The sequence below is a fragment of the Coregonus clupeaformis genome, chromosome 24 (genome assembly GCF_020615455.1).
Source record: "Coregonus clupeaformis isolate EN_2021a chromosome 24, ASM2061545v1, whole genome shotgun sequence".
In the NCBI taxonomy this organism is placed as follows: Eukaryota; Metazoa; Chordata; class Actinopteri; order Salmoniformes; family Salmonidae; genus Coregonus; species Coregonus clupeaformis.
In genome coordinates this window covers 48,796,490-48,821,935 of record NC_059215.1, presented here as the reverse complement: position 1 = coordinate 48,821,935, position 25,446 = coordinate 48,796,490, and the positions used below count along the sequence as shown (strand labels likewise).

Below are 25,446 nucleotides of genomic sequence, written 5' to 3'. Positions count from 1 at the left end.
GAGACACGGAGGAGACAGAGACATAGAAGAGACAGAGACACCGATGAGACAGAGACATGGAGGAGACAGAGACACGGAGGAGACAGACACATGGAGGAGACAGAGACATAGAGGGGGCAGATATATGGATAAGACACAGAGGAGACAGAGACACGGATGAGACAGAGACACGGAGGAGACAGAGACATAGAGGAGACAGAGACATGGAGGAGCAGGGTCACGGAGGAGGCAGAGACACGGAGGAGGCAGAGACACGGAGGAGACAGAGACACAGAGGAGACAGAGACACGGAGGAGACAGAAACATTGAGGAGACAGAGACACGGAGGAGTCAGAGACACGTAGGAGGCAGAGTCAAGGAGGAGGAAGAGACACGGAGGAGACAGAGACACGGAGGAGACAGAGACACGGAGGAGACAGAGACATGGAGGAGACAAAGATATGGATGAGACAGAGGATGGAGTAGACAGAGATATGGAGGAGACAGAGACATGGAGGAGACAGAGATATGGATGTGACAGAGACATGGAGGAGACAGGGACACAGAGGAGACAGAGACACAGAGGAGTCAGAGACACGGAGGAGACAGAGACATAGAGGAGACAGAGACACAGAGGAGACACAGATGAGACGGAGACATGGAGGAGGCAGAGATAGAGGAGACAGAGATATGGAGGAGACAGAGACATGGAGGAGACAGAGATATGGATGAGACAGAGACATGGAGGAGAAGGAGACATGGAGGAGACAGAGATACAGAGGAGACAGAGATATGGATGAGACAGAGATATGGATGAGACAGAGACACAGAGGAGACAGAGACATAGAGGAGACAGAGACACCGATGAGACAGAGACATGGAGACAAAGACATGGAGGAGACAGAGACACGGAGGAGACAGAGACACGGAGGAGGCAGAGACACGGAGGAGGCAGAGACACGGAGGAGACAGAGACATGGAGGAGACAGAAACACAGAGGAGAGAGAGATATGGATGAGACAGAGAAATGGAGGAGACAGAGATATGGATGAGACAGAGACATGGATGAGACAGAGACACAGGGGAGACAGAGACACGGAGGAGACAGAGACACGGATGAGACAGAGACACAGAGGAGACAGAGACACGGAGGAGACAGAGGATGGAGGAGACAGAGACATGGAGGAGACAGAGATATGGATGAGACAGAGACACAGAGGAGACAGAGATATGGATGAGACAGAGACACAGAAGAGACAGAGATACGGATGCGACTGAGACATAGAGGAGACAGAGACATAGAGGAGACAGAGACACAGAGGAGACAGAGACATAGAGGAGGCAGAGACACAGAGGAGACAGAGACATAGAGGAGACAGAGACACAGAGGAGACAGAGACATAGAGGAGACAGAGACACAGAGGAGACAGAGACATAGAGGAGACAAAGACACAGAGGAGACAGAGATATGGAGGGGACAGAGACATAGAGGAGACAGAGACACTGAGAAGACAGAGACATAGAGGAGACAAATATATGGATGAGACAGAGGATGGAGGAGACAGAGACACAGAGGAGACAGAGATATGGATGAGACAGAGACACAGAGGAGACAGAGATGGAGGAGACAGAGACATGGAGGTGGCAGAGATATGGATGAGACAGAGACATGGAGGAGACAGAGACACAGAGGAGACAGAGATATGGATGAGACAGAGACACAGAGGAGACAGAGACATGGAGTAGACATAGACGTAGAGGTGGCAGAGATATGGATGAGACAGAGAAATGGAGGAGACAGAGATATGGATGAGACAGAGATTTTTTTCCTCGTCAATCTACACACAATACCCCATAATGACAAAGCAAAACAGTTTTTGTTTGTTTTTTTTGTGTGCAAAAAAACTACTGAAATATCATATTTACATAAGTATTCAGACCCTTTACTCAGTACTTTGTTGAAGTACCTTTGGCAGCGATTACAGCCTCGAGTCTTCTTGGGTATGAGTCTTCCATGGTTGTCTTATCATATCAGAGACTGAAACTGGCTTGGGCCTTTTGTTTCTATCTTCAAACACAGTGAAAAGAGCCAGGGTTGAACAGAGTTTAAACTAAACATGAGTGTTTTTGCAAGATAAGGATTGATTGATTGTACTACTCTGAACTTAATGAAAGTCGGATTTAGTCGCCCTCAGAGACAAAGGAAGTGGGCAGAGCAATAAAAGAGCGGGAAACTGAAGAGGGCACTATATAAGATGGAGGGAGAGAGTAAGAGGGGGTTCCAATCTGCAGATTGACCTGGCTTTGTTAAATTAAAAATAAAGTCATTCTTGATGCAACAAAAACTCTGTAAGACCTTTGATTTTTAATAAAGTATAGTGGTTATTTTCCACAACAGTGCTTAGGGTCGTTGTCCTGTTGGAAGGTGAACCTTCAACCCAGTATGAGGTCATGAGCGCTCTGGAGCAGCTTTTCATCAAGGATCTCTCTGTACTTTGCTCTGTTCATCTCCCACGATTGTCTTGGTGGTTCCAAACTTCTTCCATTTAAGTATGATGGAGGCCACTGTGTTCATAAGGACCTTCAATGCTGCAGACATTTTTTGGTACCCTTCCCCAGATCTGTGCTTCGACACAATCCTGTCTCTGAGCTCTACGGACAATTCCTTCGACCTCATGGTTTGGTTTTTGCTCTGACATGCACTGTCAATTGTGGGACCTTATATACACAGGTGTGTGCCTTTCCAAATTATGTCCAATCAATTGAATTTACCACAGGTGGACTCCAATGAAGTTGTAGAAACATCTCAAGGATGATCAATGGAAACAGGATGCATCTGAGCTCAATTTCGAGTCTCATAGCAAAGGGTCTGAATACTTATGTAAAACTTTAAAAAAAAATATATATATATATATATATATATATATATATATATATATATATATATATAAATTTGTAAACAATAAAAAAAAAGGCTGTAATGTAACAAAATGGCTGTAACATAACAAAATGTGGAAAATGTCAAGGGGTCTGAATACTTTCCGAATGCACTGTATAGTAAGCCGATTTGGACTGAGGAGAAGTATGTGCCTGTGGGGTTGTGTGTGTCTGCGTATTGTAAGGTCATGCTGAATGTTTTTGGATCAATATTAGCTGGATACAGACTTCTGGGTGTCTGCTTGCTGCAGTTGTTGTCCAAGGCACAGATCTGGGGAAGGGTACCAAAACATTTCCGCAGCATTGAAGGTCCCCAAGAACACATTGGCCTCCATCATTCTTAAATGGAAGAAGTTTGGAACCACCAAGACTCTTCTTAGAGCTGGCTGCCCGGCCAAACTGAGCAATCGGGGGAGAAGGGCCTTGGTCAGGGAGGTGACCAAGAACCCGATGGTCACTCTAACAGAGCTCTAGAGTTCCTCTGTGGGGATGGGAGAACCTTCCAGAAGGACAACCACCTCTGCAGCACTCCACCAATCAGGCCTTTATGGTAGAGTGGCCAGAAGGAAGCCACTCATCAGTAAAAGGCACATGACAGCCCGCTTGGAGTTTGCCAAAAGGCACCTAAAGACTCTCAGACCATGAGAAACACGATTCTCTGGTCTGATGAAACTCTTCGGCCTGAATGCCAAGCGTCACGTCTGGAGGAAACATGGCACCATTCTTACAGTGAAGCATGGTCGTGGCAGCATCATGTGGTGTGGATGTTTTTCAGCAGCAGGGACTGGGAGACTTGTCAGGATCGAGGCAAAGACTAACGGAGCAAAGTACAGAGAGATCCTTGATGAAAACCTGCTCCAGAGTGCTCAGGACCTCAGACTGGGGCGTATGTTAACCTTCCCACAGGACAACGACCCTAAGCACACAGCCAAGACAACGCAGCAGTGGCTTCGGGACAAGTCTCTGAATGTCCTTGAGTGGCCCAGCCAGAGCCCGGACTTGAACCCGATCGAACAATTCTGGAGAGACCTGAAAATAGCTGTGCAGCATTGCTCCCCATCCAACCTAACAGAGCTTGAGAGGATCTGCAGAGAAGAATTGAAGAAACTCCCCAAATACAGGTGTGCCAAGCTTGTAGTGTCATACCCAAGAAGACTCAATGCTGTAATCGCTGCCAAAGGTGCTTCAACAGAGTACTAGGTAAAGGGTCTGAATACTTATGTAAATGTGATGTTTCATTTTCTTCGTTTTTTTTGTTAGCAAACATTTCTAAAAACCTGTTTTTGCTTTGTCATTATGGGCTATTGTGTGTAGATTGATGAGGGAAAAAGCAATTAAATCCATTTTAGAATAAGGCTGTAACGTCAAGGGGTCTGAATACTTTCCGAAGGCACTGTATGTCAAATCAAATTGAAATGAAATTAGTCTGCAGAAATGAAGGCTACAGCACTACAATATTAATGTACTGCACCTGTACGATTCTTGTGCGATTCTTAAGACATTTCAAGATATCTGTTAATTGCATGTAGGCTGCTGCTGCCCTCTCTTCAGTGATGACAAGGATCAGATGAAAAAATCGAAAGGTTAAACACCTTTCTCTCTTTCTCTCTGTCCACAAGCAACCGGCCATATTTGATTGACACTCAAGCCTCTGCCTTGTTTTGAAAAGGCTCCTAACAGTTAAGGAATCAAACAGGTGTTCAGCTTCCAGATGTCACCAAAATGACCTATGACTCTAAAGCAGCCTACTCCTGGATGCCTTGACAACGACTGACTGATGACTGTCCGTGATGGGGCCAGATTTCCACAGCTCTCCAATTCTTGGGCAAATGGCTAAAGGCTGTTGGCTCTCCAAATAGGGGGATGATGCTTGATGCTTGATGACTGTGTTGATGAGGGGAGAGGAAAGGAAAAAACAAAGCCCTGAAGCCATGTCACCATGGTAACCACTGTCTGTTGTTATTCCATCCTCTCTTCTGTTCAGTTGTAATGTAGAGGTGAAGAATTGTTGGAATGGAATAGGGGTGGCGAGAAGAGGAACAGACTACTGATTGGCCAGGGCATGGAGGCATGGAGGAGAGGAGACCCGTGTTCAAATACTATTTGAGGGCCTCCCGAGTGGCGCAGCGGTCTAAGGCACTGCATCGCCAGTGCTTGAGGCGTCACTACAGACCCGGGTTCGATCCCAGGCTGTGTCACAACCGACCGGGAGGCCCACGAGGTGGCGCAAAATTGGCCCAGCGTCGTCCGGGTTAGGGGAGGGTTTGGCTGGCCGGGATTTCCTTGTCCCATCACGTTGTAGCGACTCCGTGTGTCGGGCCGGGTGCCTGCAATCTGACTTTGGTCGCCAGCTGTACAGTGTTTCCTCCGACACATTGATGTGGCTGGCTTACGGGTTAAGCGAGCAGTGTGTCAAGAAGCAGTGCGGCTTGGCAGGGTCATGTTTCGGAGGATGCATGGCTCTTGACCTTCGCCTCTCCCGAGTCCGTAGGGGAGTTGTAGGGATGGGACAAGACTGTAACTACCAATTGGATATCGCTAAAAAAATTACTTTATCTGGGCTTGACTATTCAATGGAACAAATAGAATAGTCACAAAGAGTGCAAACCCCACCCTCTGGCACTCCAGGCAGTTTAGAGCGACCGCTAAACGTATCTGAAAGATTTCAAATAGTAATTTAACCCAGGTTTGCGCTTCATTTAATTTCCTGGCATCAGATCCAGAATCCTGCAGGTGGTTGACATACACTATCTGACCAAAAGTATATGGACACCTGCTCATCGAACATCTAATTCCAAAATCATGGGCATTAACATGGGGTTGGTCCCCCCTTTGCTGCTATAACAGCCTCCACTCTTCTGGGAAGGCTTTCCACATGATGTTGGAACATTGCTGCGGGGACTTGCTTCCATTCAGCCACAAGAGCATTAGTGAGGTCGGGCACTGATGTTGGGCGATTAGGCCTGGCTCGCAGTCGGAGTTCCAATTCATCCCAAAGGTGTTTGATGGGGTTGAGTTTAGGGCTCTGTGCATGCCAGTCAAGTTCTTCCACACCAATCTCAACAAACCATTTCTGTATGGACCTAGCTTTGTGCACGGGGGCATTGTCATTCTGAAACAGGAAAGGCCTTCTCCAAACTGTTGCCACAAATTTGGAAGCACAGAATCGTCTAGAATGTAATTGTATGCTGTAAGATTTCCCTTCACTGGAACTAAGGGGCCTAGCCTGAACCATGAAAAACTGCCCCAGACCATTATTCCTCCTTCATCAAACTTTACAGTTAGCACTATGCATTGGGGCAGGTAGCGTTCTCCTGGCATCCGCCAAACCCAGATTTGTCCGTCGGACTGCCAGATGGTGAAGCGTGATTCATCCCTCCAAAGAACCCGTTTCCACTGCTCCAGAGTCCAATGGCGGCGAGATTTACACCACTCCAGTCGACGCTTGGCATTGCAGTCAACTCACCATGGTGATCTTAGGCTAGTGTGCGGCTCCTTCGCCATGGAAACCCATTTCATGAAGCTCCCGACGAACAGTTCTTGTGCTGACGTTGCTTCCAGAGGCAATTTGGAACTCTGTAGTGAATGTTGCAACCGAGGACAGACGACTTTTATGCGCTTCAGCAGTCAGCGGTCCTGTTCTGTGAGCTTGTGTGGCCTACCACTTTGCCGCGGAGACGTTGTTGCTCCTAGACGTTTCCACTTCACAATAACAACACTTAAAGTTGACCAGGCAGCTCTAGCAGGGCAGAAATGTGACGAAATGACTTGTTGGAAAGGTGGCATCCTGTGACGGTGCCACGTTGAAAGTCACTGAGCTCCTCAGTATGGGCCATTCTACTGCCAATGTTTGTCTATGGAGATTGCATGGCTGTGTGCTCGATTTTATACATCTGTCAGCAAAGGGTGTTGCTGAAATAGCCGAATCCACTAATTTGATGGGGCGTCCACATACCTTTGCATATATTGTGTATTAACTTGTACAAAACATAAATTAGCTCAAACAGGTTGCTGAATCCAAGTAGTCTACTGAGTCAGATGAAAAGGATGGGAATGCAATGAAATTATTTGATTCTAAGTAGTGCCCACATTTTTTGTTAAATAATAAACACAAAACAGTATTCCACTGTCTCTCTTCCTTACTGTGTGCTGTTTGTTCCTCTATGAAAGCAACAATGGAGGGAATAAATGGTCAACTTGGGCTCTGGCCAAAAGTAGTGCAGTATATTGGTGCTATTTGGGACGTACACACGGTTTGACAGCCATGACAAAGACAACGGATGGATTGTCTGTCTTAACTGCAGGACAGAAAGAGAGAGAAAGAGAGAGAGAAACATTTTAAATGTCTTTATTCTTTTGGAACTTGTCTGAGTGTAATATTTACTGTTCACTTTCTATTATTTATTTCACTTTTGTTTATCTATTTCACTTGCTTTGACAATGTAAACATATGTTTCCCATGCCAATAAAGCCCTTTGAATTGAATTGAATTGAGCGAGAGAGGGGGGGGGTGGAGAGGCAGTGAGAGAGAGACAGAGAGACAGAGAGAGACAGAGAGAGACAGAGAGACAGAGAGACAGAGAGAGACAGAGAGAGACAGAGAGAGAGAGAGAGAGACAGAGAGAGACAGACAGACAGAGAGACAGAGAGAGACAGAGAGAGAGAGAGACAGAGAGAGACAGAGAGAGACAGAGAGAGACAGAGAGACAGAGAGGAAAGAAAGAAAGGAGAGACAGAGAGACAGAGAGACAGAGAGACAGATGGACAGGAAAGAAAGAAAGGAGAGAAAAAGAGAGAGCGAGAGACCTCACCCTACTAGAATCTGAAGTCAAATGTCTACTGTTTGCTGATGATCTGGTGCTTCTGTCACCAACCAAGGAGGGCCTACAGCAGCACCTAGATCTTCTGCACAGATTCTGTCAGACCTGGGCCCTAACAGTAAATCTCAGTAAGACGAAAATTAATTATGGTGTTCCAATAAAGATCAAGTTGCCAGGAGTCAGGACCACAAAATACAAATTCCATCTAGACACAATTGCCCTAGAACACACAAAAAACGATACCTTCCTCGGCCTAAACATCAGCACCACAGGTAACTTCCACAAAGCTGTGAATGATCTGAGAGACAAGGCAAGAAGGGCCTTCTATGCCATCAAAACTAACATAAAATTCGACATACCAATTACGATCTGGCAAAAAAATCTTGAATCAGCTATAGAACCCATTGCCCTTCATGGTTGTGAGGTCTGGGGTCCACTCACCAACCAATAATTCACAGAATGGGACAAACACCAAATTGAGACTCTGCATGCAGAATTCTGCAAAAACATCCTCCGTATACAACGTAAAACACCAAATAATGCATGCAGAGCAGAATTAGGAAGATACCCGCTAATTATCAAAATCCAGAAAAGAGACGTTAAATTCTACAACCACCTAAAAGGAAGCGATTCCCAAACCTTCCATAACAAAGCCATCACCTACAGAGAGATGAACTTGGAGAAGAGTCCCCTGAGCAAGCTGGTCCTGGGGCTCTGTTCACAAACACAAACAGACCCCACAGAGCCCCAGGATCAATTTCAAATCAAATGTTATTTGTCACACGCTTCCTAAACAACAGGTTTAGACTGACAGTGAAACATTTACTTACGGGCCCTTCCCAACAATGATGAGATCAACATTGTTTAACAAAAATAACACAAGGAATAAATACACAATGAGTAATGATAACTTGGCTATATACACGGAGTACCAGTACCGAGTCGATGTACCAGGGATAGGAGGTAATTGAGGTAGATATGTACATATAGGTAGGGATAAAGTGACTAGGCAACAGGACAGATAATAAACAGTAACAGCAACATATGTGATGAGACAAAAGAGATCAATTCAAATAGTTTACCATATGCACAAAAAGCTTATTTCTCTCAAATTTGGTGCAGAAATGTGTTTACATCCCTGTTAGAGAGCATTTCTCCTTTGCCAAGATAATCCATCCACCTGACAGGTGTGGCATATCAAGAAGCTGATTAAACAGCATGATCATTACACATATGCACCTTGTGCTGGGGACCATAAAAGGCCACTCTTAAATGTGCAGTTTTGTCAGACAACACAATGTCACAGATGTCTCAAGTTTTGAGGGAGTGTCCAATTGGCATGCTGACTGCAGGAATGTCCACCAGAGCTGTTGCCAGAGAACACAAGTCTTCAGGTCAGGACTTGAACCAAAAGTGAAGGTGTAAGGATGCAAAGTGAGAGTGGTCCTCTGTAGCTCAGCTGGTACAGCACGGCGCTTGTAACGCCAAGGTAGTGTGTTCGATCCCCGGGACCACCCATACACAAAAATGTATGCACGCATGACTGTAAGTCGCTTTGGATAAAAGCGTCTGCTAAATGGCATATTATTATGAATACACACACACAGGGGTGCCCACACACACAGTATTGTACAGCTAACCTTGTGGGGACACACAACTCAGTCCCATTCAAATCCTAACCCTAACCTTTAACGTAATTCTAACCCTAACACTAATTCTAACCTTAACCCTAAACCCCCTAAAAATGTGACCTTGTGGGGACCAACAAAATGTCCCCAGTTGGTAAAATGTTTGTTCGTTTACTATTCTTGTGGGGACTTCTGGTCCCCACAAGAATAGTTAAACACGTCCACGCGCGCGCGCACACGCACGCACGCACGCACACACACACACACGGTCCTCTGTAGCTCAGCTGGTAGAGCACGGCGCTTGTAACGCCAAGGTAGTGGGTTTGATCCCCGGGACCCCATACACAAAAAAATAAAATAATAATAATAATAAAATAATGTATGCACGCATGACTGTAAGTCGCTTTGGATAAAAGCGTCTGCTAAATGGCATATTATTACACACACACACACACACACACACACACACACACACACACACACACACACCCATGATATGAAGATGTCTGTAGTCTTCCAGGGGTTAAACCCATCTGGCCACTCTCGTGACCCGGCTGTGACTGGGGCTGCGTGCAGAATGGATGAGCACTTCTCCATGGAAACTGTGTTCGATATCGCCATGACAACCCCCTTTGGGAAGGGGGTCGGGGAAGGTTGGGGGGGGTTAAAAATACGACAACAACAAATTAGGAAAAACATTGAATGATATGAAAGCGAGTAATAAGGGATGACATGCAGAATCCCCCTGAGAGGCTGAGTCCCATATAGCACCTAATTCCCTATATGGTAGGGGAGATCGGGGTTAGTTGGGTCACGGGTTGGTTGTCACAGTGCTAATTAGGTTACAATGTGTGAATTATTTGAAAGAACAATTCACATGACATAACATTGAGGGAGATCTATGTGTTTTTCTAAGGTGAAAGTAAAAAATATATTATTATTATTATTATTATTATTAATATTCATTACACTTTCGTATAGCTTTTATTACATAAAGAATCTCAAAGCACTCCAAATCGGAAAAGTGCAATTTTGAAAAACTAAAATAAATAGTTCAATAGATGGACGATCATGGGAGGCAGAGTAGTTCATTCATGGCTTGAACAGTCGGGCTTAAACACTCTTTTCACGACACTTCGATACAAAGGGATTTTCGTAGCAGGTTAGGAGAGCATTTTCGCTAAACCCTAACCCTTTTCCTAACCTTAACCTCAGTGTCCTAACCTGCTATGTTAATTCTCCAAACCTGCTACGATAAAGTCACTTTGGTATCGAAGTGGCATGAAAAGTGTTGCCCCTGAAGAGTCAGCGCCAGGATGAAGGCTAGAGAAGAAGCATATACTATATTATTTTTATTTTATTATTGTTTTATTTTTTCATAGGAGGTAGATCAGCTTTAATATTGCAGACAGGTTGTAACTTCCATCAATATAATTGTCTGCATCACTTCCAATCCCCCATATGTTTTTTTCCCGCAAATATATATATATATATATATACATACATACATACATACATACATACATACATACACATAGATACATATAAATACATACAGTTGAAGTCGGAAGTTTATATACACAGGTTGGAGTCATTAAAACTTGTTTTTCAACCACTCCACAAATTTCTTGTTAACAAACTATAGTTTTGGCAAGTCGGTTAGGACATCTACTTTGTGCATGACACAGGTAATTTTTCTAACAATTGTTTACAGACAGATTATTTCACTTATAATTCACTGTATCACAATTCCAGTGGGTCAGAAGTTTACATACACTAAGTTGACTGTGCCTTTAAACAGCTTGGAAAATTCCAGAAAATGATGTCATGGCTTTAGAAGCTTCTGACAGGCTAATTGACATCATTTGAGTCAATTGGAGGTGTACCTGTGGATGTATTTCAAGGCCTACCTTCAAACTCAGTTCCTCTTTGCTTGACATCATGGGAAAATCAAAAGAAATCAGCCAAGACCTCAGGAAATTTTTTTTTGTCTGGTTCATCCTTGGGAGCGATTTCCAAACGCCTGAAGGTACCACGTTCATCTGTACAAACAATAGTACGCAAGTATAAACACCATGGGACCACGCAGCCGTCATTCCGCTCAGGAAGGAGACGCGTTCTGTCTCCTAGAGATGAACATACTTTGGTGCGAAAAGCGCAAATCAATCCCAGAACAACAGCATAGAACCTTGTGAAGATGCTGGAGGAAACAGGTTAAAACATATCTATATCCACAGTAAAACGAGCCCTACAGTATATCGACATAACCTGAAAGGCCGCTCAGCAAGGAAGAAGCCACTGCTCCAAAACCGAAATAAAAAAGCCAGACTACGGTTTGCAAAGATCGTACTTTTTGGAGAAATGTCCTCTGTTTGGCCATAATGACCATCATTGGAGGAAAAAGGGGGTTCTTGCAAGCCGAAGAACACCATCCCAACCATGAAGCACAGGGGTGGCAGCATCATGCTGTAGGGGTGCTTTGCTGCAGGAGGGACTGGTGCACTTCACAAAATAGATGGCATCATGAGGAAGGAAAGTTATGTGGATATATTGAAGCAGCATCTCAAGACATCAGTCAGGAAGTTAAAGCTTGGGTTGCAAATGGGTCTTCCAAATGCACAATGACCCCAAGCATACTTCCAAAGTTGTGGCAAAATGGCTTAAGGACAACAAAGTCAAGGTATTGGAGTGGCCATCACAAAGCCCTGACCTCAATCCTATAGACAATTTGTGGGCAGAACTGAAAAAGCATGTGCGAGCAAGGAGGCCTACAAACCTGACTCAGTTACACCAGTTCTGTCAGGAGGAATGGGTCAAATTTCAGCCAACTTAGTGTGGGAAGCTTGTGGAAGCCTACCCGAAACGTTTGACTCAAGTTAAACAATTTAAAGGCAATGCTACCAAATACTAATTGAGTGTATGTAAACTTCTGACCCACTGCGAATGTGATGAAATAAATAAAAGCTGAAATAAATCATTCTCTCTACTATTATTCTGACATTTCACATTCTTAAAATAAAGTGGTGATCCTAACTGACCTAAGACAGGGAATATTTACTAGGATTAAATGTCAAGAATTGTGAAAAACTGAATTTAAATGTATTTGGCTAAGGTGTATGTAAACTTCCGACTTCAACTGTATATATATACATATCCTTTTTTTTAAAATGTATTTTCCTTTGTTACTTTCCAACCCCACCACCCCTCCCATAATTGGAGTAAACTAGTGAACAACAACGCTTAGGCCTCTACTTCCAACTTATATATACTATATACATTTTATGGACACAGTCAATTTTACAATCATTATATTTTGTTTGTTTTTACTCCTGAACTTCCTCTACCCTCAACCTCTCCGATCATTTTCATGATGTCCTTCCGGTTTGCCTCTACATGCCATATCCCCCAAACTGTGCTCTTTTTCACAAAAGTTCTCAACCTATATAATAATAATAAGCCATTTAGCAGACGCTTTTATCCAAAGCGACTTACAGTCATGTGTGCATACATTTTTGTGTATGGGTGGTCCCGGGGATCGAACCCACTACCCTGGCATTACAAGCGCGGTGCTCTACCAGCTGAGCTACAGAGCACCTACTTATTATGGACACAGTATGTTTTACATTAGTTATTTTGTTGTTATTAGTCCCAACCTTCAGCTCCATTCAACACCTCCCATCTATATCTCTTAACACCATCCATATTGGATTTCTACTTGCCATATAATTTTTAACTGTACTGTGATGTTTCACAAAAGTTCTGAACCCTTCTATTCTCATTGTTTCTACAGATTGTAAGTAAACATTGTTGCTAAAAGTATTATTATATTATTGATCGATTGACTATGACTTTTCAGATCACCCAGTAGTGCTATCTGCAGGGTTAGCTCCAGGTAAATATTGCAATCCTTCAGCCATTCCTGGACCTGTGACCAAAAACAAGCTACAAATGGTCAGTACCAAAACAAATGATCTAATGATTCTGTCTCTTTGCAGCAAAATCTGCAGAGCTGGGAAGATTGCATGCCCCATATAAATAACATTCTATTGGTTGCAATAATTTAATTGAATCCGGTTTCATTTTGCGTATCAGTTCATAAACCATTTGCCATGAAATCGGTACGTCAAAAATCTCCTCCCAACTATTTTGCAATCTATATGGGACAGCTGTCAATCCTTAGTCCTTAAATGAAACTGGTATACTTTTTTATTTATCACAATTTTCTTTAACCAATTATGGTCTGTTATGCAGGGCCGACAGACAAGTTCCTTACGTTTTCCCCCTTCCACTTTCCTCTTTCATTTTTGTGGTAATGCTGCAATTATTTGGTTGTAATTTTGGGAGAGAAGACATTTCCATATGTTTTTGTTAGCTGCATGTGCGACATAACTCCACCAGTTCTACCTATGACATCATTTACAAAGATTATACCTTTTGTAAACAGTTTCTAAAAATATAATGTTTTTTTATCACTAATTATATTTGAGTTTAACCACAATATTTGTTGCATTATTTGTTATGTCGACCAATTTTCTATGGCTTGTTTTAGAAATAGTGATATTTGGGCGATGATTTCCTTTTCAAATAACAAAGTGAGTGGTTGTAATCTGAATAAAGAGAAAAAGGCCATTCTTGAACATGGGATGAGACAGTCTTACTAATTTGCTAGAGAACCAGTTCGGATTTAAATATAACTTTTGTATGACCGAAGCTTTTAGTGATAGGTCTAAGGCTTTAATATTTAATTATTTCTGTCCTCCAAATTCATATTCATTATATAAATAGGCCCGTTTAATTTTGTCTGGCTTGCCGTTCCAAATAAAATGGAATCTATTTTTCTCATATAATTAAAAAAACTATTCGCTAGGCGTAGGCAAGACCATAAGCAAATAGGTAAACTGAATCATCAGCGTACAATGACACATTTGTTTTTAAGCCCTGGATTTCTAATCCCTTGATATTATTGCTGGATGTGATTCTTTCGCCCCCAATCCTTTTTCCACACTTCATCTCGAATTGTTGAATGAGCTTCATGTAAACAATATATATTATATTCCTTCTCTTTGAGCCATGTAAATATTGTTATTCTTTTCTTATTATCTGCTAAGCCATTACAATTATACAGTGGGGAGAACAAGTATTTGATACACTGCTGATTTTGCAGGTTTTCCTACTCATAAAGCATGTAGAGGTCTGTAATTTTTATCATAGGTACACTTCAACTGTGAGAGACGGAATCTAAAACAAAAATCCAGAAAATCACATTGTATGATTTTTAAGTAATTAATTTGCATTTTATTGCATGACATAAGTATTTGATCACCTACCAACCAGTAAGAATTTCCGGCTCTCACAGACCTGTTAGTTTTTCTTTAAGAAGCCCTCCTGTTCTCCACTCATTACCTGTATTAACTGCACCTGTTTGAACTCGTTACCTGTATAAAAGACACCTGTCCACACACTCAATCAAATAGACTCCAACCTCTCCACAATGGCCAAGACCAGAGAGCTGTGTAAGGACATCAGGGATAAAATTGTAGACCTGCACAAGGCTGGGATGGGCTACAGGACAATAGGCAAGCAGCTTGGTGAGAAGGCAACAACTGTTGGGGCAATTATTAGAAAATGGAAGTTCAAGATGACGGTCAATCACCCTCGGTCTGGGGCTCCATGCAAGATCTCACCTTGTGGGGCATCAATGATCATGAGGAAGGTGAGGGATCAGCCCAGAACTACACGGCAGGACCTGGTCAATGACCTGAAGAGAGCTGGGACCACAGTCTCAAAGAAAACCATTAGTAACACACTACGCCGTCATGGATTAAAATCCTGCAGCGCACGCAAGGTCCCCCTGCTCAAGCCAGCGCATGTCCAGGCCCGTCTGAAGTTTGCCAATGACCATCTGGATGATCCAGAGGAGGAATGGGAGAAGGTCATGTGGTCTGATGAGACAAAAATAGAGCTTTTTGGTCTAAACTCCACTCGCCGTGTTTGGAGGAAGAAGAAGGATGAGTACAACCCCAAGAACACCATCCCAACCGTGAAGCATGGAGGTGGAAACATCATTCTTTGGGGATGCTTTTCTGCAAAGGGGACAGGACGACTGCACCGTATTGAGGGGAGGATGGATGGGGCCATGTATCGCGAGATCTTGGCCAACAACCTCCTTCCCTCAGTAAGAGCATTGAAGATGGGTCGTGGCTGGGTCTTCCAGCATGACAACGACCCGAAACACACAGCCAGGGCAACTAAGGAGTGGCTCCGTAAGAAGCATCTCAAGGTCCTGGAGTGGCCTAGCCAGTCTCCAGACCTAAACCCAATAGAACATCTTTGGAGGGAGCTGAAAGTCAGTTTTGCCCAGCGACAGCCCAGAAACCTGAAGGATCTGGAGAAGGTCTGTATGGAGGAGTGGGCCAAAATCCCCGCTGCAGTGTGTGCAAACCTGGTCAAGACCTACAGGAAACGTATGATCTCAGTAATTGCAAACAAAGGTTTCTGTACCAAATATTAAGTTCTGCTTTTCTGATGTATCAAATACTTATGTCATGCAATAAAATGCAAATTAATTACAAATTAATCATACAATGTGATTTTCTGGATTTTTGTTTTAGATTCCGTCTCTCACAGTTGAAGTGTACCTATGATAAAAATGACAGACCTCTACATGCTTTGTAAGTAGGAAAACCTGCAAAATCGGCAGTGTATCAAATACTTGTTCTCCCCACTGTAACTGGCTATACTTATTTCACCATTTACCATAATGAGATACAAGTTTCAAATCTATTTATCATAATATACTGTATATTTGTAAATTTACCATCAAATATGGTTTGAGTGTCCATATAACTGTGCCATGATATTTGCATAGCTACTAAGTAACCATCCAATTGTTCTCCACTATTCCCCCCGCTAAAGCCCCTCCCCATCCCAAGTTGGGCCGTCATCCCAGTGATCAGCAGACCACCCCCGTCCCCCCCGGATCTCTAGGCCCCCCGAGAGGCCAGGACCCATTCTTTGAAAACAGCACACAGTGCCACCCACAAAACAGAAGCAGGTCAACCGCCAAAAGCATTTCCAATGCTCTCACCTCTATTAGCTTATTATATAGCTATTAAAAAGATTCATCTATTCAAATATCTTGCATATCTTAACCTTCATCATTATCAATTAATATGCGTAATAATGTCAGCAGTTCATGCAAAGGATTGTTACCTATAACCCGGATTGCCATTGTATTACATTACATTTTTGTCAAGCAATTATTATTTTAGCAAACAATTATTGTGGTTCTTCCAATTTTCTCCCTAACATTCTTACCCCCTTGCAACAGATGTGGGATACACACACACACACACACACACACACACACACACACACACACACACACACAACCCCTTTCCTCCACAATCAACCATAAACGCAGATGCGCAACGGTTGTTACATCCCAGAGCCCAACTCAAGAGAGGACCTGATTTACGAATGCATATACAGTTAAAGCTGTTTGAGAAAGCATGCAAGATTGAGCAAAAATTGACAAAAATGTGAGATTTGATTATCCTATGTCAAGTCCTAGGTGATGGAGATCAGATCCACCCCCTTCCCCTGAAACACACACACTCTGGTCCCCCGTTGTAACCATTTCCCAAGCATCTCTGTGTAGTCAGACCTTTAATTATTTTGTGCCACCAGGGCCACAATAATATGCCCCCTCTCTGATTGTCCGAGTGTGACCCCCTCCCCATGGGTTACTGCAGCCAGTGTTGCCAGCACTGCCACTACCTGGGTGGGGGTACCCCACCGGAATCCCCACCAGCTAGGTACTATATTATTGGTGAGGCTTGAGAAAGCAGCAGCCACACCGTAAATATTGTCCAAATTATTTCAGACATTTTATTCTTTGGAAAGCTACTTCTCCTACACCGTTTAAGATAGAAATGCCATTCAAACTTTAAAACGTGTAAACTGGTCTGGAATAGTGTGCTTGCATACAACTTTTTGATATAATCTATACTTTTTAAACTACTAAACTTTTTGTCCTCCATCCACTTTCATGGGATTTCCTCAATATTCTAAAGGGCCCATTGTGACATCGTGACTTCCAACATTCCATTCTATTCACTGTAAACAATGTGACTTTGACCAAAAGTTAGACAAAAACGTATAGAGTATGACATCTTGGTGTACTTCTCCGCTATTCAAATATGGAATCAGAACAGGAATAGCTTCTGCCAATCTAACGATTCAGCTGTTTTAGTAACCGCATAAAATAAAAAAATTACCCAACTTTTTACAAACAACAGATATTTTCACCGCTTTCCCAGCACTTTATTAAACAAAAATGTAGAGGGTATGTCATTTTGGTCTACTTCTCTGGTATCCAACACTGGAAACAGAACAGAATTATCTTCTACCAATTAAAAATGACAGCTGTTTTAGTAACCGGATCAACTACTTTTCGTCCCAATTTTTTACAAACAACTGACATTTTGACCACTTTCCCAGCACTTCAGACAAAAACTTAGAGGGGATGACATCTTGGTCTACTTCTCTGCTATTTAAATCTGGAATCAGAACATCATTTTTTTATCCTACCAATCAAGAGGTGCAGCTGCTTTAGGTGCATCAACTCATTTAGCTAACTTCCCACTGTTGAAATTACTGCCATGGAACTTTTCAGAACATTCAAATGATAACAATGGGGAAGCACACAAGACTTATTAAAGCAATTGTACATGAGAGGGCGTGCTAAACAACGTTTCAATATTGTCGAGAGACAGACAGAAACGTTTGTACAACACCGATTCCTTGACTAGAACACAGAAGTAGGATTGGAGACGACTTTGTTTTGGATTTGAAACATTCTTTGTGTGGAGTAAAGAGCGACCCTGACTGAACTGAATTGGCTAAACAACTCTCATTCCACCGAAAATGTTTCAACTACAGTTGTTGCGTGTGTTTGTAAATTTAAAATCTAGCTTCCCGTTGTAACCATAAATCTAACCCGTTGTAACCATATTGTTGAGGAAAGTTTACAATAAAGCCTTTTGTACTTGTGCTATAAAGAGCTCCATTCGTTGCCTCACTCTCACACACATTTTTTCTGTCACACACCCAACATGCACACATGCCTGTGCAAACACACGCATACACACACAAATGTATAAAAAAATGTCATATGTTATTCTCAAGGCATAAAATGCTGAATTTGTTTAGGAATATCGTTCGATCAAGAAAAGCTATTTCTAAAACTGTGTGCTACCGGATGAAGCTACTAGCAAACACTGCGCCTGTCACAGCATCTCTCTACCTCCTGCCTGTCACAGCATCTCTCTACCTCCTGCCTGTCACAGCATCTCTCTACCTCCTGCCTGTCACAGCATCTCTCTACCTCCTGCCTGTCACAGCATCTCTCTACCTCTTGCCTGTCACAGCATCTCTCTACCTCCTGCCTGTCACAGCATCTCTCTACCTCCTGCCTGTCACAGTATCTCTCAACCTCCTGCCTGTCACAGCATCTCTCTACCTCTTGCCTGTCACAGCATCTCTCAACCTCCTGCCTGTCACAGCATCTCTCTACCTCCTGCCTGTCACAGCATCTCTCAACCTCCTGCCTGTCACAGCATCTCTCAACCTCCTGCCTGTCACAGCATCTCTCAACCTCCTGCCTGTCACAGCATCTCTCAACCTCCTGCCTGTCACAGCATCTCTCAACCTCCTGCCTGTCACAGCATCTCTCAACCTCCTGCCTGTCACAGCAGCTCTCAACCTCCTGCCTGTCACAGCATCTCTCAACCTCCTGCCTGTCACAGCATCTCTCAACCTCCTGCCTGTCACAGTATCTCTCAACCTCCTGCCTGTCACAGCATCTCACAACCTCCTGCCTGTCACAGCATCTCTCAACCTCCTGCCTGTCAAAGCATCTCTCAACCTCCTGCCTGTCACAGCATCTCTCAACCTCCTGCCTGTCACAGCAGCTCTCAACCTCCTGCCTGTCACAGCATCTCTCAACCTCCTGCCTGTCACAGCATCTCTCAACCTCCTGCCTGTCACAGCATCTCTCAACCTCCTGCCTGTCACAGTATCTCTCAACCTCCTGCCTGTCACAGCATCTCACAACCTCCTGCCTGTCACAGCATCTCTCAACCTCCTGCCTGTCACAGCACCTCTCAACCTCCTGCTTGTCACAGCATCTCTCAACCTCCTGCCTGTCACATCATCTCTCAACCTCCTGCCTGTCACAGCATCTCTCAACCTCCTGCCTGTCACAGCATCTCTCTACCTCCTGCCTGTCACAGCATCTCTCAACCTTCTGCCTGTCACAGCATCTCTCAACCTCCTGCCTGTCACAGCATCTCTCAACCTCCTGCCTATCACAGCATATCTCAACCTCCTGCCTGTCACAGCATATCTCAACCTCCTGCCTGTCACAGCATCTCTCAACCTCCTGCCTGTCACAGTATCTCTTAACCTCCTGCCTGTCACAGCATCTCTCAACCTTCTGCCTGTCACAGCATCTCTCAACCTCCTGCCTGTCACAGCATCTCTCAACCTCCTGCCTGTCACAGCATCTCTCAACCTCCTGCCTGTCACAGCATCTCTCTACCTCCTGCCTGTCACAGCATCTCTCAACCTTCTGCCTGTCACAGCATCTCTCAACCTCCTGCCTGTCACAGCATCTCTCAACCTCCTGCCTGTCACAGCATCTCTCAACCTCCTGCCTGTCACAGCATCTCTCAACCTCCTGCCTGTCACAGCATCTCTCAACCTCCTGCCTGTCACAGCATCTCTCAACCTCCTGCCTGTCACAGCATCTCTCTACCTCCTGCCTGTCACAGTATCTCTCAACCTCCTGCCTGTCACAGCATCTCACAACCTCCTGCCTGTCACAGCATCTCTCAACCTCCTGCCTGTCACAGCTCCTCTCAACCTCCTGCCTGTCACAGCATCTCTCAACCTCCTGCCTGTCACAGCATCTCTCAACCTCCTGCCTGTCACAGCATCTCTCAACCTCCTGCCTGTCACAGCATCTCTCAACCTCCTGCCTGTCACAGCATCTCTCAACCTCCTGCCTGTCACAGCATCTCTCAACCTCCTGCCTGTCACAGCATCTCTCAACCTCCTGCCTGTCACAGCATCTCTCAACCTCCTGCCTGTCACAGCATCTCTCAACCTCCTGCCTGTCACAGCATCTCTCAACCTCCTGCCTGTCACAGCATCTCTCAACCTCCTGCCTGTCACAGTATCTCTCAACCTCCTGCCTGTCACAGCATCTCTCAACCTCCTGCCTGTCACAGCATCTCTCAACCTCCTGCCTGTCTGTTTATGGGATATGTTTTCTGGCCTCTGGGGGTGATGATGCCTACACCATCATGAGGTGGAGTCAGGTGCACAGCCGCAGACCTGGGTTAAACTAGTATTTGTTTTCTTTCAAACACTTAAAGCTGCGTTTGATTGAGCTTGCATGAAGCAATGGAACCAATGGAAGAGTCCCAATAGTGCAAACCCCGCCCACCTAGCACTCCAGGCAGGCTGAAGAAAACGCTCAATATATTTGAAAGATTTCAAATAGTATTTGAACCCAGCAGGTCTGCCTGCTATATCATGGAGTGGATTCAGGTGTACAGCATAATCAGATGGAGATGATTGCTCTTCTTTCTTTAGGTATAGCCATCCAGAAAAAAGAGGCATTGAACAGCAGGAATCATACAGGTGTATAATTATAACATAAATCATGGGTGAAATGAACTCTGGGATGTTCCTATACACTGTGATGATAACAGGTGGTACTCCATGATGGAACAGAGTAAATATATTGTACAGTGGGGAGAAAAAGTATTTGATACACTGCTGATTTTGCAGGTTTTTTTTTTATTTTTTTTATATATTATTTCAATGTTTTAGTCATTTAGCAGACGCTCTTATCCAGAGCGACTTACATGAGCAATTAGGGTTAAGTGCCTTGCTCAAGGGCACATCGACAGATCTTTCACCTAGTCAGCTCGGGGATTAGAACCAGCGACCTTTCGGTTACTGGCACAACGCTCTTAACCACTAAGCTACCTGCCGCCCCATGTTTTCCTACTTACAAAGCATGTAGAGGTCTGTAATATTTGGTACAGAAACCTTTGTTTGCAATTACAGAGATCATACGTTTCCTGTAGGTCTTGACCAGGTTTGCACACACTGCAGCAGGGATTTTGGCCCACTCCTCCATACAGACCTTCTCCAGATCCTTCAGGTTTGGGGGCTGTCGCTGGGCAATACGGACTTTCAGCTCCCTCCAAAGATTTTCTATTGGGTTCAGGTCTGGAGACTGGCTAGGCCACTCCAGGACCTTGAGATGCTTCTTACGGAGCAACTCCTTAGTTGCCCTGGCTGTGTGTTTCGGGTCGTTGTCATGCTGGAAGACCCAGCCACGACCCATCTTCAATGCTCTTACTGAGGGAAGGAGGTTGTTGGCCAAGATCTCGCGATACATGGCCCCATCCATCCTCCCCTCAATACGGTGCAGTCGTCCTGTCCCCTTTGCAGAAAAGCATCCCCAAAGAATGATGTTTCCACCTCCATGCTTCACGGTTGGGATGGTGTTCTTGGGGTTGTACTCATCCTTCTTCTTCCTCCAAACACGGCGAGTGGAGTTTAGACCAAAAAGCTCTATTTTTGTCTCATCAGACCACATGACCTTCTCCCATTCCTCCTCTGGATCATCCAGATGGTCATTGGCAAACTTCAGACGGGCCTGGACATGCGCTGGCTTGAGCAGAGGGACCTTGCGTGCGCTGCAGGATTTTAATCCATGACGGCATAGTGCGTTACTAATGGTTTTCTTTGAGACTGTGGTCCCAGCTCTCTTCAGGTCATTAACCAGGTCCTGCCGTGTAGTTCTGGGCTGATTCCTCACCTTCCTCATGATCATTGATGCCCCACGAGGTGAGATCTTGCATGGAGCCCCAGACCGAAATCTTGAACTTCTTCCATTTTCGAATAATTGCGCCAACAGTTGTTGCCTTCTCACCAAGCTGCTTGCCTATTGTCCTGTAGCCCATCCCAGCCTTGTGCAGGTCTACAATTTTATCCCTGATGTCCTTACACAGCTCTCTGGTCTTGGCCATTGTGGAGAGGTTGGAGACTGTTTGATTGAGTGTGTGGACAGGTATCTTTTATACAGGTAACGAGTTCAAACAGGTGCAGTTAATACAGGTAATGAGTGGAGAACAGGAGGGCTTCTTAAAGAAAAACTAACAGGTCTGTGAGAGCCGGAATTCTTACTGGTTCGTAGGTGATCAAATACTTATGTCATGCAATAAAATGCAAATTACTTACTTAAAAATCATACAATGTGATATTCAGGATAATTTTTTTTGGATTCCGTCTCTCACAGTTGAAGTGTACCTATGATAAAAATTACAGACCTCTACATTCTTTGTAAGTAGGAAAACCTGCAAAATCGGCAGTGTATCAAATACTTGATACACTGCCGATCATACAGAGGTGTAGCTGGGACAGCAGGCAGGGATTGAGGGATACGGGAGAAGAGGGTGTAGAATGGATAGACAATGCGTGGGTGGTAGACAGATAGAAACAAGTAAAGTTGGAGTGGTACATGGGGAAGCATATGTGTGGAGACAGTGAAGAACGGGGGGGTGGTTAAGAGCGTTGGGCCGGTAACTGAAAGGTCGCTGGTTCGAATCCCCGAGCCAACTAGGTGAAAAATGTTGATGTGCCCCTAGGTGAAAAATGTCGATGTGCCCTTGAGCTAGGCACTTAACCCTAATTGCTCCTGTAAGTCGCTCTGGATAAGAGCGTCTGCTAAATGACTAAAATATAAATAAAATATAATAAATACTTGTTCTCCCCACTGTATGTACATACACATGTAAACATAAACAGTAAATGATTGTGCGTACACATGCTCCATCAAGGAGTGGCTCCGTAAGAAGCATCTCAAGGTCCTGGAGTGGCCTAGCCAGTCTCCAGACCTAAACCCAATAGAAAATCTTTGGAGGGAGCTGAAAGTCAGTTTTGCCCAGCGACAGCCCAGAAACCTGAAGGATCTGGAGAAGGTCTGTATGGAGGAGTGGGCCAAAATCCCTGCTGCAGTGTGTGCAAACCTCGTCAAGACCTACAGGAAACGTATGATCTCTGTAATTGCAAACAAAGGTTTCTGTACCAAATATTAAGTTCTGCTTTTCTGATGTATCAAATACTTATGTCATGCAATAAAATGCAAATTAATTACTTAAAAATCATACAATGTGATTTTCTGGATTTTTGTTTTAGATTCCGTCTCTCACAGTTGAAGTGTACCTATGATAAAAATTACAGACCTCTACATTCTTTGTAAGTAGGAAAACCTGCAAAATCGGCAGTGTATCAAATACTTGTTCTCCCCACTGTATGTACATACACATGTAAACATATACAGTAAATGATTGTGCGTACACATGCTCCATCAAGGACAAATGAACACATACAGTGAGGGAAAAAAGTATTTGATCCCCTGCTGATTTTGTACGTTTGCCCACTGACAAAGAAATGATCAGTCTATAATTTTAATGGTAGGTTTATTCGAACAGTGAGAGACATAATCACAACAAAAAAATCCGGAAAAACGCATGTAAAAAATGTTATAAATTGATTTGCATTTTAATGAGGCAAATAAGTATTTGACCCCCTCTCAATCAGAAAGATTTCTGGCTCCCAGGTGTCTTTTATACAGGTAATGAGCTGAGATTAGGAGCACACTCTTAAAGGGAGTGCTCCCAATCTCAGCTTGTTACCTGTATAAAAGACACCTGTCCACAGAAGCAATCAATCAATCAGATTCCAAACTCGCCACCATGGCCAAGACCAAAGAGCTCTCCAAGGATGTCAGGGACAAGATTGTAGACCTACACAAGGCTGGAATGGGCTACAAGACCATCGCCAAGCAGCTTGGTGAGAAGGTGACAACAGTTGGTGCGATTATTCACAAATGGAAGAAACACAAAATAACTGTCAATCTCCCTCGGCCTGGGGCTCCATGCAAGATCTCACCTCGTGGAGTTGCAATGATCATGAGAACGGTGAGGAATCAGCCCAGAACTACACGGGAGGATCTTGTAAATGATCTCAAGGCAGCTGGGACCATAGTCACCAAGAAAACAATTGGTAACACACTACACCGTGAAGGACTGAAATCCTGCAGCGCCCGCAAGGTCCCCCAGCTCAAGAAAGCACATATACTGTACATGCCCGTCTGAAGTTTGCCAATGAACATCTGAATGATTCAGAGGAGGGTGAAAGTGGGTGAAAGTGTTGTGGTCAGATGAGACCAAAATGGAGCTCTTTGGCAACAACTCAACTCGCCATGTTTGGAGGAGGAGGATTGCTGCCTATGACCCCAAGAACATCATCCCCACCGTCAAACATGGAGGTGGAAACATTATGCTTTGGGGGTGTTTTTATGCTAAGCGGACAGGACAACTTCACCGCATCAAAGGGATGATGGACGGGGCCATGTACCATCAAATCTTGGGTGAGAACCTCCTTCCCTCAGCCAGGGCATTGAAAATGGGTCGTGGATGGGTATTCCAGCGTGACAATGACCTAAAACACATGGCCAAGGCAACAGAGGAGTGGCTCAAGAAGAAGCCCATTAAGGTCCTGGAGTGGCCTAGCCAGTCTCCAGACCTTAATCCCAAAGAAAATCTGTGTAGGGAGCTGAAGGTACGAGTTGCCAAACGTCAGCCTCGAAACCTTAATGACTTGGAGAAGATCTGCAAAGAGGAGTGGGACAAAATCCCTCCTGAGATGTGTGCAAACCTGGTGGCCAACTACAAGAAACGTCTGACCTCTGTGATTGCCAACAAGGGTTTTGCCACCAAGTACTAAGACATGTTTTGCAGAGGGGTCAAATACTTATTTCCCTCATTAAAATGCAAATCAATAACATTTCTGACATGCGTTTTTCTGGATTTTTTTGTTGTTATTCTGTGTCTCAATGTTCAAATAAACCTACCATTAAAAATATAGACTTATCATTTCTTTGTCAGTAGGCAAACATACAAAATCAGCAGGGGATCAAATACTTTTTTCCCTCA

The 25,446-nt window shown here is 44.1% G+C and overlaps 1 protein-coding gene across 1 annotated transcript; it reads left to right on the top strand.

Moving 5' to 3' along the window:
* Nucleotides 1–9,866: 9,866 nt before the first annotated feature.
* On the top strand, nucleotides 9,867–20,717 carry LOC121537994 (putative uncharacterized protein ENSP00000383309). Its single transcript, XM_041845698.2, has 2 exons — nucleotides 9,867–10,017; nucleotides 18,904–20,717. The coding sequence occupies exons 1-2, from the start codon at nucleotides 9,867–9,869 to the stop codon at nucleotides 20,715–20,717; spliced, it is 1,965 nt and encodes a 654-aa protein (XP_041701632.2).
* Nucleotides 20,718–25,446: the final 4,729 nt, after the last annotated feature.